General features: G+C 35.1%; 1 protein-coding gene across 3 annotated transcripts in view; it reads right to left on the reverse strand.

Annotated features, from left to right (window-relative positions):
- Positions 1 to 408: 408 nt before the first annotated feature.
- Positions 409 to 14,064, reverse strand: part of LOC122849567 (acetylcholinesterase) — a 274,697-nt gene continuing 261,041 nt past the window's right edge. The window contains exon 7 of one of the 3 annotated variants that reach the window (XM_044148342.1): positions 409 to 1,682. Coding sequence is in view for 1 of the 3 variants with exons in the window: in XM_044148350.1 (XP_044004285.1) it covers positions 13,839 to 13,912 (74 nt within the window). In the remaining 2 variants the exon portion in view is untranslated. Of the gene's footprint in view, positions 1,683 to 13,641; positions 13,913 to 14,064 lie in introns of those variants that run through there. The other 2 variants (XM_044148350.1, XM_044148335.1) reach the window with 2 other exon arrangements.

The raw sequence follows: 14,064 nt of genomic DNA on the forward strand, positions 1-14,064 counted from the left end.
TTTTTTTAATTAAAGAATCTGAATCTTTTGTATCTTCAATTTTTTTTATTGATTCTGCCATGTTTTCCTATTGATTTGTTAGCCTTTGAATTTGTGATAAATTCAATAATATCCGTCGCATTAATGTGAGAAGGGCGTAAGTGCCATTTTTTTTTATTAAAAGAAAAATGGCGTCAGTGCACATTTATTAATTTTTGGGTTTTTTATGTAATTTTAAGGCCTAAAAAAAAAGGAAAAGGGCATAATGGCCTGTGATAAAGGATAAAGGGCGTATGTTGAGGGGCTTACGTCTTTTACCATTATCAAAATCATTTTCAATAAAAGGTGAAGGGCGTATGTCCAAGGAATCACGCCTTTTTTTCTTTATTGAAATAATTTTTGATAAAAGATGCAGGGCGTATTTCCAACTTTATTTTAAATTCATTCAATGGTAGAGTTCACATATCGATTATTTATTGATAATTATTGTAACGTGACATATTACCTTCTCACTCAATTTTTAAAATTTAGTCAGGATCGCGGATCAAAGATTTTTTCAGACAAAAGGGAGGGACGGTAAATTTTATTCTACGACGCTAAAACTTCTCAAAAACGTCACTTAAAACTGACCAAATAACTATAAAACCAAATAATCACAAAAATCACGGTAATCACGACATTCCAAATAATCCATTGATGTCGATCCGGACCTGAAAATGTAAATCTCAAAATTAAGTTGAGGGGTTTGCCTGGGGTCGTTCAGTATGCTGGTTCGTGGACTTGAGGTGGCTGGGGCCGTGACACAAGCTACAACGGATACGCTTCCTCTTGGTTTTGATGGGGGATGGGGGTTGAACTTTGGGAATAGCACCAGAGGACTAGCAGCGCTACAGGTTCCTTGAGAACCATCACCAGCGGATGAACTCGCAGCTGGTAATTGCTCGACTGTAAGGGTAGAAACACAGATATGGGGTACTGAGGGCTTTTCTGGGGGGCTTACTGGTGATGACTCCACACAGTAGGGGACTCAAACTTTACGGGCGAACTTGAGATCCTCATCTAAATAGAATTCAGATTCACTGAGTCGGCGGGCAGCTACAAAATCAAGGACTTATCAAAACTGCCAAAGGTAAAATGGTAGTTATCACCTGGTCTTGGGTCCAGCGAATCGAATTTCAAGGCAAGTATTCGGGCAGTTCGGAGCCGTCCAACTCACCAACTCCTTGAAATCCCTTTCAACTACGGGGCCGAGGTCAAGGCAATCAGTGTCTGGTGAACTGTGGGGGGCTGAGTGAAAGCTTGCAGGGGATGACTCCACAACTGCTTCGGGAAGGGGTGGATTAGTGGGCCACATTAATTCGTCATTGCTGTGTTCAAACACAATATCCCCGACCTCTCCATCGCTAAGACTAAACTCTGATTCACTAACGTCACTGAGGATATCAGCTCTGCTGGCTGCTAAGTTTGCCAAATCTTTAACTGCAACTGGCTGACGTGACGTGATGGTGAGCGCTGTGACAGTATCCAGTGGCTGTTCGGCAGTGAATGTTTGGTCAGCCTGTGTAACTACCTCGTGCAACATTGGACTCTCTTCTGCTGACAAAATTGGTGATGCACTATCATTAACCAGTGGTACTGGTCTTTTTGTCTCAGGTATAGCAAGTACCACTTGGTCCCAATTCTCCCTCTTCAACTTGTTCCATCTACATTTTAACAACAATAGAAAGTAGTAAATTACATAATTAAATTTTATGGGTCACCCGGGATGTCTCCTACTGGGTTTCCCAAAGCATGGTATAACATGGTTATTTACAAAGTGCGGGTGGGCCTTTGTCTACTTCCCGATCTACTGCCTTCACCCAAGGCTTTAGGTCTGATATAGAAACTTCGTAACGGGTGGCTGAGAATTTTTGGGTAATTATGAAGGGGCCTTCAAATGGCTTTTCTAAGCCGGCTGAATAAAACTTAGGGTCATTAGACAAGGGGTGGGTACGTTTGAGCACTAATTCTCCAACGTCAAATTCAACATTGCAGCGGTGGGTATTATATTGGGTGGACTGCTTCAGTTTAACCTCGCCTCGGGCATAGATTAGGGCTTGGCGTAGGACATTGAGTCTTTTCATTCTCTTATTCCATTTGGCTATGGGGATAGGTGTGACAAGCAGGCCATCATCGACCTCGTTACGAAGGGTATGAAGCTGACGGGGTTCGCGCCCAGTGTTGGCAAACGAGGGGGTGAATAAGAGTGAGTCATTATAAGCTGTATTATAGGCAAATCGGAACTCGGGCAAATAGTGATCCCAGTCACGGTGATTGCCATCAAGAAATGCCCGGAGCGTAGTCTTGAGGCTACGGTTTACCCGTTCCACTGGATCTGCTTGGGGGTGATATGGAGGGGTATTTTGTAACTTGATACCAGCCCAGACAGCTAAGGATTTAATTTCCTTATTCACAAATTCTGTGCCGTTATCAGTAATTAAAATTCGGGGGGTACCATGGCGAAATAAAACAAGGTCCTCGAGTTTCTCGTGGATAACTTTTCCCGTGGCTTGACGAAGGGGAGCCAGTTCTATGAACATGGTCATCTGGTCTTGCATAACCAGAAGATGCACATAGCCACCTCGTAAACGGGGAAGTGGACCAACAATATCAGCGGCTACAACTACCCGAGGTTCTTGTACAATGCGGGTGCCCATCAAACCGCGTGATTTACCCTGGTCAAACTTAGTCCTTTGACAAATCTCGCAACGGGGTACTATCGATGCTACTTCACGGAACATGTTGGGCCAATAATACAAGGTAGAGACTTTCCGATAAGTCTTGTCAATTCCCATGTGACCCATGTGGGGGGGTTCGTGACATTCCAACGCGACTCGTTCGTGAAAATGACGGGGCATTACCAATTTCCAGACTGTCAGGTCGGGAATCTCAACTGATATATATGATAAAGGTCTATGAAAATACAGTTGGCCACCAATGACCTGCCAGTCGGGATAACTGTCCAGGGATGACTCCACCTTGCGATACTTTTGGCAGTACCATTTTTATCCTCAACGTCAGTCAAGTTTTGAGCCTGAATTTGTTGATCGGGAATCCGAGAAAGAGGTGGCACCACCTAATTCATCCTCCATCGACAAACCGTGTTCCTCGTTTCCTTGTAGGGATGACTCCTTTTCTACCAAGGAACGAAGAACATCTTGACGTGGAACGGGGCTTGGGTGTGAACGGAATAATGGACAGGCAAAACTGGGACAAAATGACTGCTCAGGTCGAGGTGGTAATCGGCGTTGTTGGACAGATTGTGTAATCTTTTATTAACGCAACGCTTCCAATTCTACCTCCCACATTGTTGGGAAATCTCGAGGTGAAATTTGGCGTTGGAAGATGGGCAACATATTACGGACAGTGTAATGTACACGCTCTGATTCCGACCAGGGTGGATCTGATCTTTGAAATAAACCGCGCATACAAGATATGAAACTACAAACTAACTCGTTCGGGCCCTGAACGCGTTTGTCAATCTCTTCACGCAATGCCCGTTGGTAATCTGGATCGAGAAAACTGGCGCGAAACGCTGCTTTCGCGGCTAACCAAGAATCAAACTCAGCTTCATGTGTCATGTACCAAGTTAGAGCCGGACCTTTCATACAGAAGGACAAGGTCTGCAACAGTTCGCGGTCGCTCGCACCTGTGCACAACCTTGCTTGTTCCACTCGATACAAAAACTCTTCTACATCCTCGCCTGAATGTCCAGAATACGTCAACCTCCAGCTTCCCAAAATGCGTAATAAATTGGGCATACTGTGGTTGTGGGTGCTGCTGTTGTCTTCTTTCGAAGATCTTCAACCGAGGGTGTAATTACGCGCCTAGGTGTCTGATAAAGGGGTTCGTTACGCGCAGGGGGTTTGTGAGTCAATCCTCCCGCAGGTGAATTGGTACGGGCGGATGTAATGGGCTCGTTGTTTGGGACGTCGTTATTTAAACCTGCATACCGAGTTTGTAATATGCTTTTGGACCGTCCGGTTACACACAAGCGACAATCGCTCAGATAACCGCCGCCAGTGTGAAACTCATGATCGTTTGCAGAGGTTAAAGCAAATGGGTCAATATTCTTGTGGGTGGCCGAATACCTAGACTCAACTGTACTTCGATAGACTACAGGGACTTTGGAGGTAGTTTGGTAGCAGTCTTTTTAGGGGGTTCATTAAAAGTGACTAATGAGGGCGAATCTTGGTCAATACCCAGGGCCGCGTTCTGAATAGGTGGAGTAAGAACACGGTCTTCACCAGATGGTCTGGATGTAGCTCCGAGATCCTCTGGCAAGGGACAAAAATGTTGACAGGGGGGTCCCCGGTTATTTTCTTGCGACCGCGGTTGTTTCTCCTAGGAGGAAAGTCTCCATCACTAGTCGAATCTGCTGGGCCTTCAAGTTGATCTGACTGAGCCTTGGGTTTCTGCCCTCTGCGCTTGGGTATGGTACCTGATGGTCCAGGGGGTGAGGATGTCTCCTCATCACCCATAATAGCACCGGTAAAGATCGTGTGTGACAAATGTAAAATTAAGGCAATTTAATTGACGCAGGTAAAACAACAGATAATGGGGAAGTCGACTGCGAGTTAAAATAAAACAAACAACAATTAAAAAATTAATAATAATTAACTCAGATAAATCCTTCAAAGTAATAAACTGCACATATAATATTCCGAAACTTATAATCTTACGACTTCACAGGTTCGCGCGCGATTAACTACTGAATAATCGGACGCCCTGCGCCGGCTTATATAGTGGTTTACGAGCAACTCTGAGGGTGGGGGGGGGGGAGGAATTCTGGCAACGAGTGGGGATACAGCCGACTCCTCGCTCGGGAGAAGTTTTCGAGTCGGGTACAGTCGTGTAGCGTCGGGTAACGTTGGGTCAAAATAATAGTATATTGTGATACTAGGGAGTAAAGTAGTGTTTGATAAAATTCTGCTTAACCCCCTAATCTCACATATATTTTTCCTCACGTGGGCCTTTTTTGTCTACTTTTTTGAACGCGTTTGTTGTGGTAAAGTGAATTATTATCTTACTTTTCGCTGTACACGTCTTTTTCACTTTAACCGAAACTTCCGGTAAAATGATTTTTACGGTAAAATGAAAGTTACGCACGGTAAAGTGAAAAAGACGTGTGGAGCGGAGAGTGAGATAATAGTTCACTTTACCACCGCAAACGCGTGGAAAAAATTAGTAAAAAAAATGCCTGAATGAAGAAAAACACTTTTTTATATATCTATCGCGGTCGATTTTTTAAAACCATAAAACCATTTTTTGAAAAAAACCAGAAACTTAGAAAAAATAACGAAGTTCCCCCGCCGGGAATCAAACCCGGGTCTTTTGCTTTCCGGGCAAACGCCTTGACCACTAGACCACAGGGCTTCTTATTTTTTCTAAGTTTCATCAAGTCAACTCCGACGTCCTTCTATGCGTCAATTCATTTTTTAAAATTTTTTAAAATGCCTATTTAAGACAGAACTTGCCTGGATCATAATATCACAGTATGTCTTGTATGTATTTTTATCTTGTGTGTATTTTTAAATTTTTTCAAAACGAGAAAATATAAAAAATGTATTAGGAGAGAATATGAGTAAGAAGGTAGCTAAAGATGCGTTCCCTACTATATCCGCGAGCAACGTTCATATGCATGCCCACTCTTACAGTATGTACAATACACCCACTACATTGCGTGACCACTCCTCCCGTACAAATAAATGCAAATCAAATAATAAACAGAGTAGGCACATTACTTGATTGTTATATTAGAATCCCGTATGATTTCCGATGAAATGTCTCATATGACAATTGATTAACCTTGAAATATTAGTATAAAAATATGTTCACCTGATGACTTGCATGCAAATATGCTACGCAAAGAATAATGAACGAAAATAACGTAAGCAGAATAACATTTCAAGATTGCTCGATTAATATTTACATAGTCCATGATGCGGGCGATAGAGTTTTCAAAAACGCATTTTTTAAGCCTACCACGAAGTCTCTATTTTGATTTTTTAACGAGTTATTGTTGGCGCCGTTTTTCGTTTTTTTTCGGACCACCATATTTGGCGTTATTTTCAACATGGAGACTTCGTATTAGGCTTAAAAAAGGGGTCTCCAAAAGATCTAGTGCTTTTCGAAAAAATTTTGTTCTATGATGCATACTTATTAAAAAAAAAAAAAATGTCTTTTTTTTTTTTTTAAATTTCAAGGTTTTTTTTTTTTGGTTCAAAAACTATTGTTATGAGCAGAAAAAGTCCATTATGTGGGCGATAGAGTTTTCAAAAACGCATTTTTAAGCCTAACACGAAGTCTCTAGCTTGATCTTTTTACGGATTATTGTTGGCGCCGTTTTTCGTTTTTTTTCGGACCACCATATTTGGAGTTATCATCATCATCATAGAGACTTTGTATTAGGCTCAAAAGTAGCTCCCTCAAAAGATCTAGTGCCTTTCAAAAAATGTTTGCTCTATGATGCATACTTTTCGAGAAAAAAAAAAAAATATCTTTTTTTTTTTTTTTTAATTTCAAGGTTTTTTTTTTTTGGTGCGAAAACCATTGCTTATGGCGGAAAAAGTCCAGAATGCGGGCTCTAGAGTTTTTGTAGACGCATTTTTTAAGCCTAAAACGAAGTCTCTATCTTGATTTTTTTGACAAGTTATTGCTGGCGCCGTTTTTTGCAACAATTAAAATTTTTTGTATAAACGTCTGTCTTTTTCTCATTTGGTTGCTAATCCACTTTAAAGAAATAGAATATGATAGAAAAATTTCTAAAGGTTATATCAACTCTCGTATTTTATACTCTCAGATTCATAGTTTAGATGGTATTAAATACCGAAAAAAAACAAACATTTTCCAAAAGTCAATACTTTATTTTTCTCTTTTAAAAAATATTAATCACAGGAGAAAAGTTTAATGGTCTTTGAAGAGTTTTTCGAGGCGCTTCTTTTGAGCTACGAACGAACTTTCTAAGTTCAGTGGTTCAAGAGTTATAGATTTTTTTTTCGTTGATAAATCCAATACTGCGGCTGAGCCTATGGCTCCTAGCCTCCGTAAAAATTTCAAACCTAGTTTTTTTCAATACTATTGTCTAGAAAAATCTGAAATTTTGGCTACGAATAGATACTAGTCAACTTTAGAAGCCTTGAGTCCAAGTTTTTCAAAATTCCAATTTTTTTTTTTTTTTTTTATATATAATAAAAAAACTTTTTAAACTCAGTTTTGTTCAATACTATGGTCTAGAAAAATCTAAAACTTTGGCTACGAATAGATATTAGTCGTCTTGAAAAGCCTTGAGTCCAAGTTTTTCAAAATTGAATTTCTAAAATTTTTTTTAGCATAAATAGAAAAATTGCCATTACGGTCTTCAAATCCGAAACAAATCCATCCAACCTAGAAGCCTGCGTTTTTTCAAACCCAGTTTTTTTTAATACTATAGGGTTCTGACCTATTCACCATGGCATCTGGTGGCCGATTAATAAACTATTTCTGGATCTGGGAATCATGATAATAATATAATACGTACAGGACATACCAACACACACAAATAGTGAGGTGGTAGTGAGTCGTAGCCAAGTGTCAAAATACGTGTATACAGATTTAATATTATAAATATTAATAAATAAATTAATTATTAAAAAATGATTGTCGAAGCTAGTATATTTCTAGAGTGTATAAAAAAAAAATAAATACATAGGTATATATATATATGTTCAGTAGAGAATTTTATCAGTCGTGCTAAAAATAATTTTAATTTCGAATTTCATATTTTTTGAGAGCCCAATAAGTGCCTGATCAAAAACAAAAACTTGAAAACAGTAGATCGTCTTTTAGTGTGGAAAAATTTATCAAGAATGATCAATAATAACATGATAAAAATATAACACTCAAATAATACTGTATTTGTTATTCAAATGACGTCCCAAAAAGGATCCGGAATGCGCCATATTGGCTCACGGACACGGTTAGTGTGTGTGCGTGCTACTAAACACCGCCCATAGGTCAGATCCCTATGGTCTAGAAAAATCTACAATTTTGGCTACAAATAGATACTAGTCGTCTTGAGAAGCCTTGAGTCTAAGTTTTTCAAAATTCAAACTTTTTCAGGTTTTTATAAAGTGAAGTAATGTTTTAGAATGCTGCACATACTCAATACTCATGAACCAATAAACTGGAAAGATATTGAAATTCGAATTGTTTGACAATGTCATCAAAAAACATTGTATTGCATCATCGAAAATTGAGGCTGCAGGATTAAGAATATTGTCAATGATCATTTTTCATTTTTCGATTTTAAATTTTTTGGAGCAATCACTTCAACAACATCGTCATCATCCTCTAGTTTACGTTTTGTGCTCGTCTTGACAGGATATTTTTTTATATCCACTGTATGCTGAGCCTGTACGATATGCTCAGGATCTTTAATCGGCATATTTCTTGTGAATCGTGGATCAATTACCTCGAAAAAAGAGTGCGAAAAAGTGTGATTGCCAAATATTTTCAGTACTGAGTTCTTTGATTTTATCTTCAATCAGTGTGTGAATTTTTCTGCCACTAGTGAAAACGTATTCTTGAAGTTCTGTAATTCTACCTATTTCGAGTCTCTTTTTTACTTCATGTTTAATATCTAATTTTAAAACTTCAACGATAAGTCTATTAAAGTTTCTGAATAAATGATTCTTACATTCAATTTTTTCAACATTAATTCCCAAATGCCCGTAAGGATTCATTTCTTGAATTTTAATATAGACACTGCTGTCACCATCACCAATAATTATGTTATAAATAACGCCATAGGTAGGATAACTTAACCTGAAACCTTCACTGATTACATCCCATTCCATAGAGGTAGCAGGACGATGTCAATATTATTATTAATATTATTAATATCACTGATAATAAATCGATAATATTATTGTTATTATTATTGGTATGGTTGATACCATTGTTATTATTACCAATATTATATCGATATTATCATTATCGATGATATTTTTGAAATAATTGTTATTCTATTTATACTATGGTTATATATGAATAATATTATTATAAATAACAATAATTCCAATATGTAAAGTGTAGTTTCCCTCACTTTACTATTTTACATTTAATTTAATTTCAAACAATAATTTTAAACGAAGACACGAAATTTATATTTAATATTGAAAAGAATAAGACAATTTATTCAACAATTAGACTATTTGATATGATAATTTAACAAGACACAGTATATATATATTAATGGTTGTGAAGTGGCATAGCCACATCACCAATACAACTTTACAAGTATAGTTCGGACGCACCGTTTGGCTTGGTGGCCGGACTAGAAGCGAGAGAGCGGAGTCTCAAGCAACAAGAAGTGAGAGTTCTCTCGTACCACACATATATACACGGCTAAAACACCTCATTGACTACGTCATATGACATGTCAATGTGGTGGGAGACATCAAATATTTCTATCTCGCTACAAATAATATTGTGAATAATAATAATATCAATATAATATTAGTAATATTATCAATGGTATCAATTATATCGTCGCATTAAAGGATAAAAGGCGTAAGTGTCAAAAACGTCAATTTTAAAAGAAAAAAGGCGGGAATTCCCTCTTGATACTCTGATTAATAAAATCAATTCTGAAGACTTAGAATATTTTCTAACGTTGTATGACGTCACGAATTATAAATTATTCAATAACTCTTCCAATATTAAATATAAATCAAAACTAAAATCACTTTCCTTATTAATATCGATATTTCTCTATCCAATAAGCCTATTTTTGAATTTTTCCGATTTATAGTTAAAAAGATATAATATTCAAAATATGCCAGGTACAAAATTTGATTAAAAAATAAATATTTTATGAAAATTTCCCGATTCTGCATTTTTCTCTTTCTCGCGTTCGCCCTGTCTATCTCTTCTCAGCAGCTGTGCATACGGGATAGTTCGGTGCGTCTTTGATTGTTTTAAATAATTTTTTATAATTTTATTCTTTTAAAAAGGAAACAAAAGAAGTGAAATAAAATCAAAACAAAAATTGTTAATTTTTATATACAAAAGTAGCTCATTTTTTCCCTTTTTCATAAACAAATTATGTGAAATGAGAGTATTAATAAAAAAAATTGTGTTGTTCTTTTAAAATCACAAAATCAAATATACAAACTATCGTAAAATAAAAGCACCTAATTTTTTTTATTTTTTCTTTTATTTATACTTTTATTTTACATATTTTGTCTCCTATTATGAAAAGAAGAAAAGTAACGGCGGTTCTTTCTTCTGTGATTGGTTGTTTTGTTTTCCTAGATTAATATTCTTTTTATCTCTCTCTTTATATTAATTAATAAAATAAATTTATTATTCTGTTTCTTCGTCTGTTTTTTCTAAAATTTTTTTTTTTTTTTGTTAATTTTATAATATTGTGGTTGGCAACGGTTGCTGCGGGGTCAAACATTTTATCTCTGTTTTTTTAATAATAAAATAAACTTATTATCCTGTTTTTTCGTCTTTTTTTTAGGTGCGTAAACTAACCATGCATCAGTTCTAAAAAAATTTTCTAGGATACTTATTAGAAGCGTCTTAATTTGTACTATTTTGTACCGTAAATGATTTGATTCGTATCTCAAACTTAAAGGGTCGAGAGAAGGTTAAAAATCTACTTTTTTTTTTTTTTTTTTGAATTAGTTGTGTTTCAATTTGTATCATTGAATTTATAATGAAAAAATAAATTATTTAAAAATATTTATTTTTGGAAGCAGTATACAAACATTTTGGAGTAAATATTTTTTTTTTTTTGTTATTTTTCAGGTACAAATTTCGGGCTTGGTGGTACAAATTAGTACGAATTTTTTTGTGTTTGTATTAATTTTTTTTTCCTCCTAAGCCATCTAAAAAAAAAAGTAGGTTTTGAACCCTCTCTCGACCCTTCAATTTTGAGATACGAATTAAAACATTTACGGTACAAAATAGTACAAATTAAGACGCTTCTAATAAGTATCCTAGAAAATTTTTCTAGGACTTTTGCAGGCTAGGTTCACGCACTTCTGTCATTTCTTTTTTTTTTTTTTTCAAACTCAAAGAGGCAGAGAGTTAACTAGTTTATTAAAAAGGGAAAAGATGAGTTACTTTTGTATATAAAAATTAACAATTTTTGTTTTGATTTTATTAGATTTAATATTTCTCACAGGGCCTAATTGTAAATATTAACCGATAAATTCCTGCAATGTCCCAATCGACAACGCTTCATCCGTAGACTTTATGATATTTGTTCCTAATTTTCCGGTCCTTTATTTTTTTTTTTTTATTCAACGATATGTAGTATCACGTTTTGTTTTTTTGAGATATTTTTTAAACCGCTGAACCGAATTAGTCGATGGAAAATCAAATTTATGTTTTTAGAGTCTTAATAGATATTATTTACTCACCATTTACTCACAAGGCTTGAGTCAACTGAAGGGTCATTTATTTTAAAATTGAAATTAAAAAACAAATCGAACGTTAGAAAAAAATTTAAAAAAAAATTCTACGGAATACTTAGGGTGCAACTTGAAGCACTTGAATATATTTTTTTGTCATCTAATTCAATACCAAATATTGATAAAGACAATAACAAAATCCCATATTATAGTAATGAGAGTGATGGTTCAATTACAATACCAATTGGTAGTTATGAAGTTGATGATCTTGCTAAAGAACTAGAAGTACATAAAGTCAAGTTAACGTACAGTAAAAATACTTTACATTCATCTATTGAAAGTGAAAGAGCCATTGATTTTACACGACCAAAATCACCAGCAAGTTTACTTGGATTTGCACCAAGACTATTGGAGCCTGGTCAAGTACATGTGTCAGACTTTCCTGTATATGTATATTATAAAAGTAAATACACTGAGAATAGAGTGTAACATCACAACGGGTGCTTATGTGAATGATAATAAAGTTCACACAACATATAACTTTTTTCCAGCCGTTCCACCTGGATATAAAATAATGGAAGTGCTAGCAAATCCAATCTATCTACCAGTTACTGTGAAGACAATTGATCATCTACAATTAAGAATAGTTGATCAAAACAATAGATGAGCTAGCTTTCGTGGTGAGACAATTAGAATGACACTATATGTGAAAACATAGTGATGGGAATTGCATATAATTCACGTTCTATAAAACGAGGGTTTGCATATAAAAGCAGCACATCATGCAGATACCCATAAAAAAGCTCGTACTCAGAGTAAATTTCAATTGGTTAAATTTAAATTGTTTCAATTGTTTTACACTTCGAAATGGTTGAAAAAAACATGTTGAATATCGATGCGCCAGTCCAATTCAATGATGATATAACCAACTACGAGTTACATGGGCATCAGGCATTTGGATCATTAAGCTTAAATAATAGTGATAAAATTAGAATATCTATACAAAATCAAGACTTCTTTGTTTTACTTGCAAAAAGCTACATACAAAGAAGTGGCAAATTGTGTAAAAAAGATAGTGATGATGCTGCAACTGGCATTGAACTGACCCACAATGCAATGTGTTTTTTGTTTGAAGAAATCCGTTATGGACTGAATGGTGCTTTAGTTGATAAATCTCAAAGTGTTGGTATTACAACATCAGTTAAAAATCATTTATCATTGAACTTAAAAATGAATTGTAAAAATGCTGGATGGCTGAATGCTGACAATCAATACAAATTAACAAATAAAGCTGGTTATTTTGATATATGTATCCCAATAAAAATGCTACTTGGCTTCGCTGAGGACTACCAGAAGATCATTGCCAATGCAATGCATGAAATTATCTTGATACGTTTACATTCTGATAAGGATACGATTGTTCAAACTGATGTCACGGTTATAGATGAAATTCAATCCGATATAAAAATCTCAAAAATCGAATAGTTAGTACCATATGTCAGCCTGTCAAAGAAAAATAAAATGGAAATGATAAAAGACATACAAAAAGATCCAGTTATTCCAATTAGATTGAGAAGCTGGGAATTGTATGTTTATCCAATATCGCCAACAACTAAACATCACATCAACACAATTGGAGAAGCCTCGTTATGTCGTACTTGCTTTCCAAACAAATAGAAAAAATATATGGAATTTAAATATGACAGATTTTGACCATTGGAATATAACAAGTGCTGAATTATATCTTAATTCACAAATTTTTCCATATGAAAATTTAAATTTGAATATTGAAAAAAACCAATTTGCTTTATTAGACGATATGGATGCTAATTTTGGAAACTCTTACTATGGAACAAAACTTAATTTATTCTCAAAAGATTCTTTTATTGATCGAATTCCATTTATTGTCATTGATTGTAGTAGACAAAATGAATTATTAAAAACTGGTGCTGTGGATGTGCGTCTAGAGTTTGAATCTAGAGGGAATTTTCCACCAAAAACGACAGCATATGTTTTGATATTATATGATAATATCATTTAGTACAGACCAATAAGAGGCATAGTTTACAAGTTCTCATAAAATAAAAAAATAAAATAATTTTAATGTTAATGTCAATCAATAATAATAATAATAATAATAACACATTTCTACGGTGTAAAATAAATATAAGGGTTTATGAATAATAGAAAAACAAATTAAATTCATATTTGTGTTTTTATTTATATAGCCATTTCTTCACCAAAATCATCAATATTTATTACGTAGCCATCATCAAATATTATATCGCGATTCTCTACGCAATTGCATGCCATAATCAAACGACCTTTCTTCACAGCTTCTTCTTCACGCCACCATATTTTCCCCTAGTAAACTTCTGCAGCTTGGTTATTTTATAAACATTATTTTCAATCAATTTATTTTCCCAGATGCTTTGCATTGTTTTGCTTTTTGGAGTCGTTTCGTTTTTGTGAAAGCCATTTTGAATTATCTGAAACATTAAAAAATCATAAACATATATATTATTTTACATCATTCATCATTATAATAATAAAAAAATCTGGTAACGTTTGTTAGGGCGTGTGGCCCGCGTTACCGTTGAAAATTAGAAATTTTCAATATTCCGGCAAGGGCCTTGTTAAA

This window comes from Aphidius gifuensis, linkage group LG1, assembly GCF_014905175.1.
Source record: "Aphidius gifuensis isolate YNYX2018 linkage group LG1, ASM1490517v1, whole genome shotgun sequence".
NCBI lineage: Eukaryota > Metazoa > Arthropoda > Insecta > Hymenoptera > Braconidae > Aphidius > Aphidius gifuensis.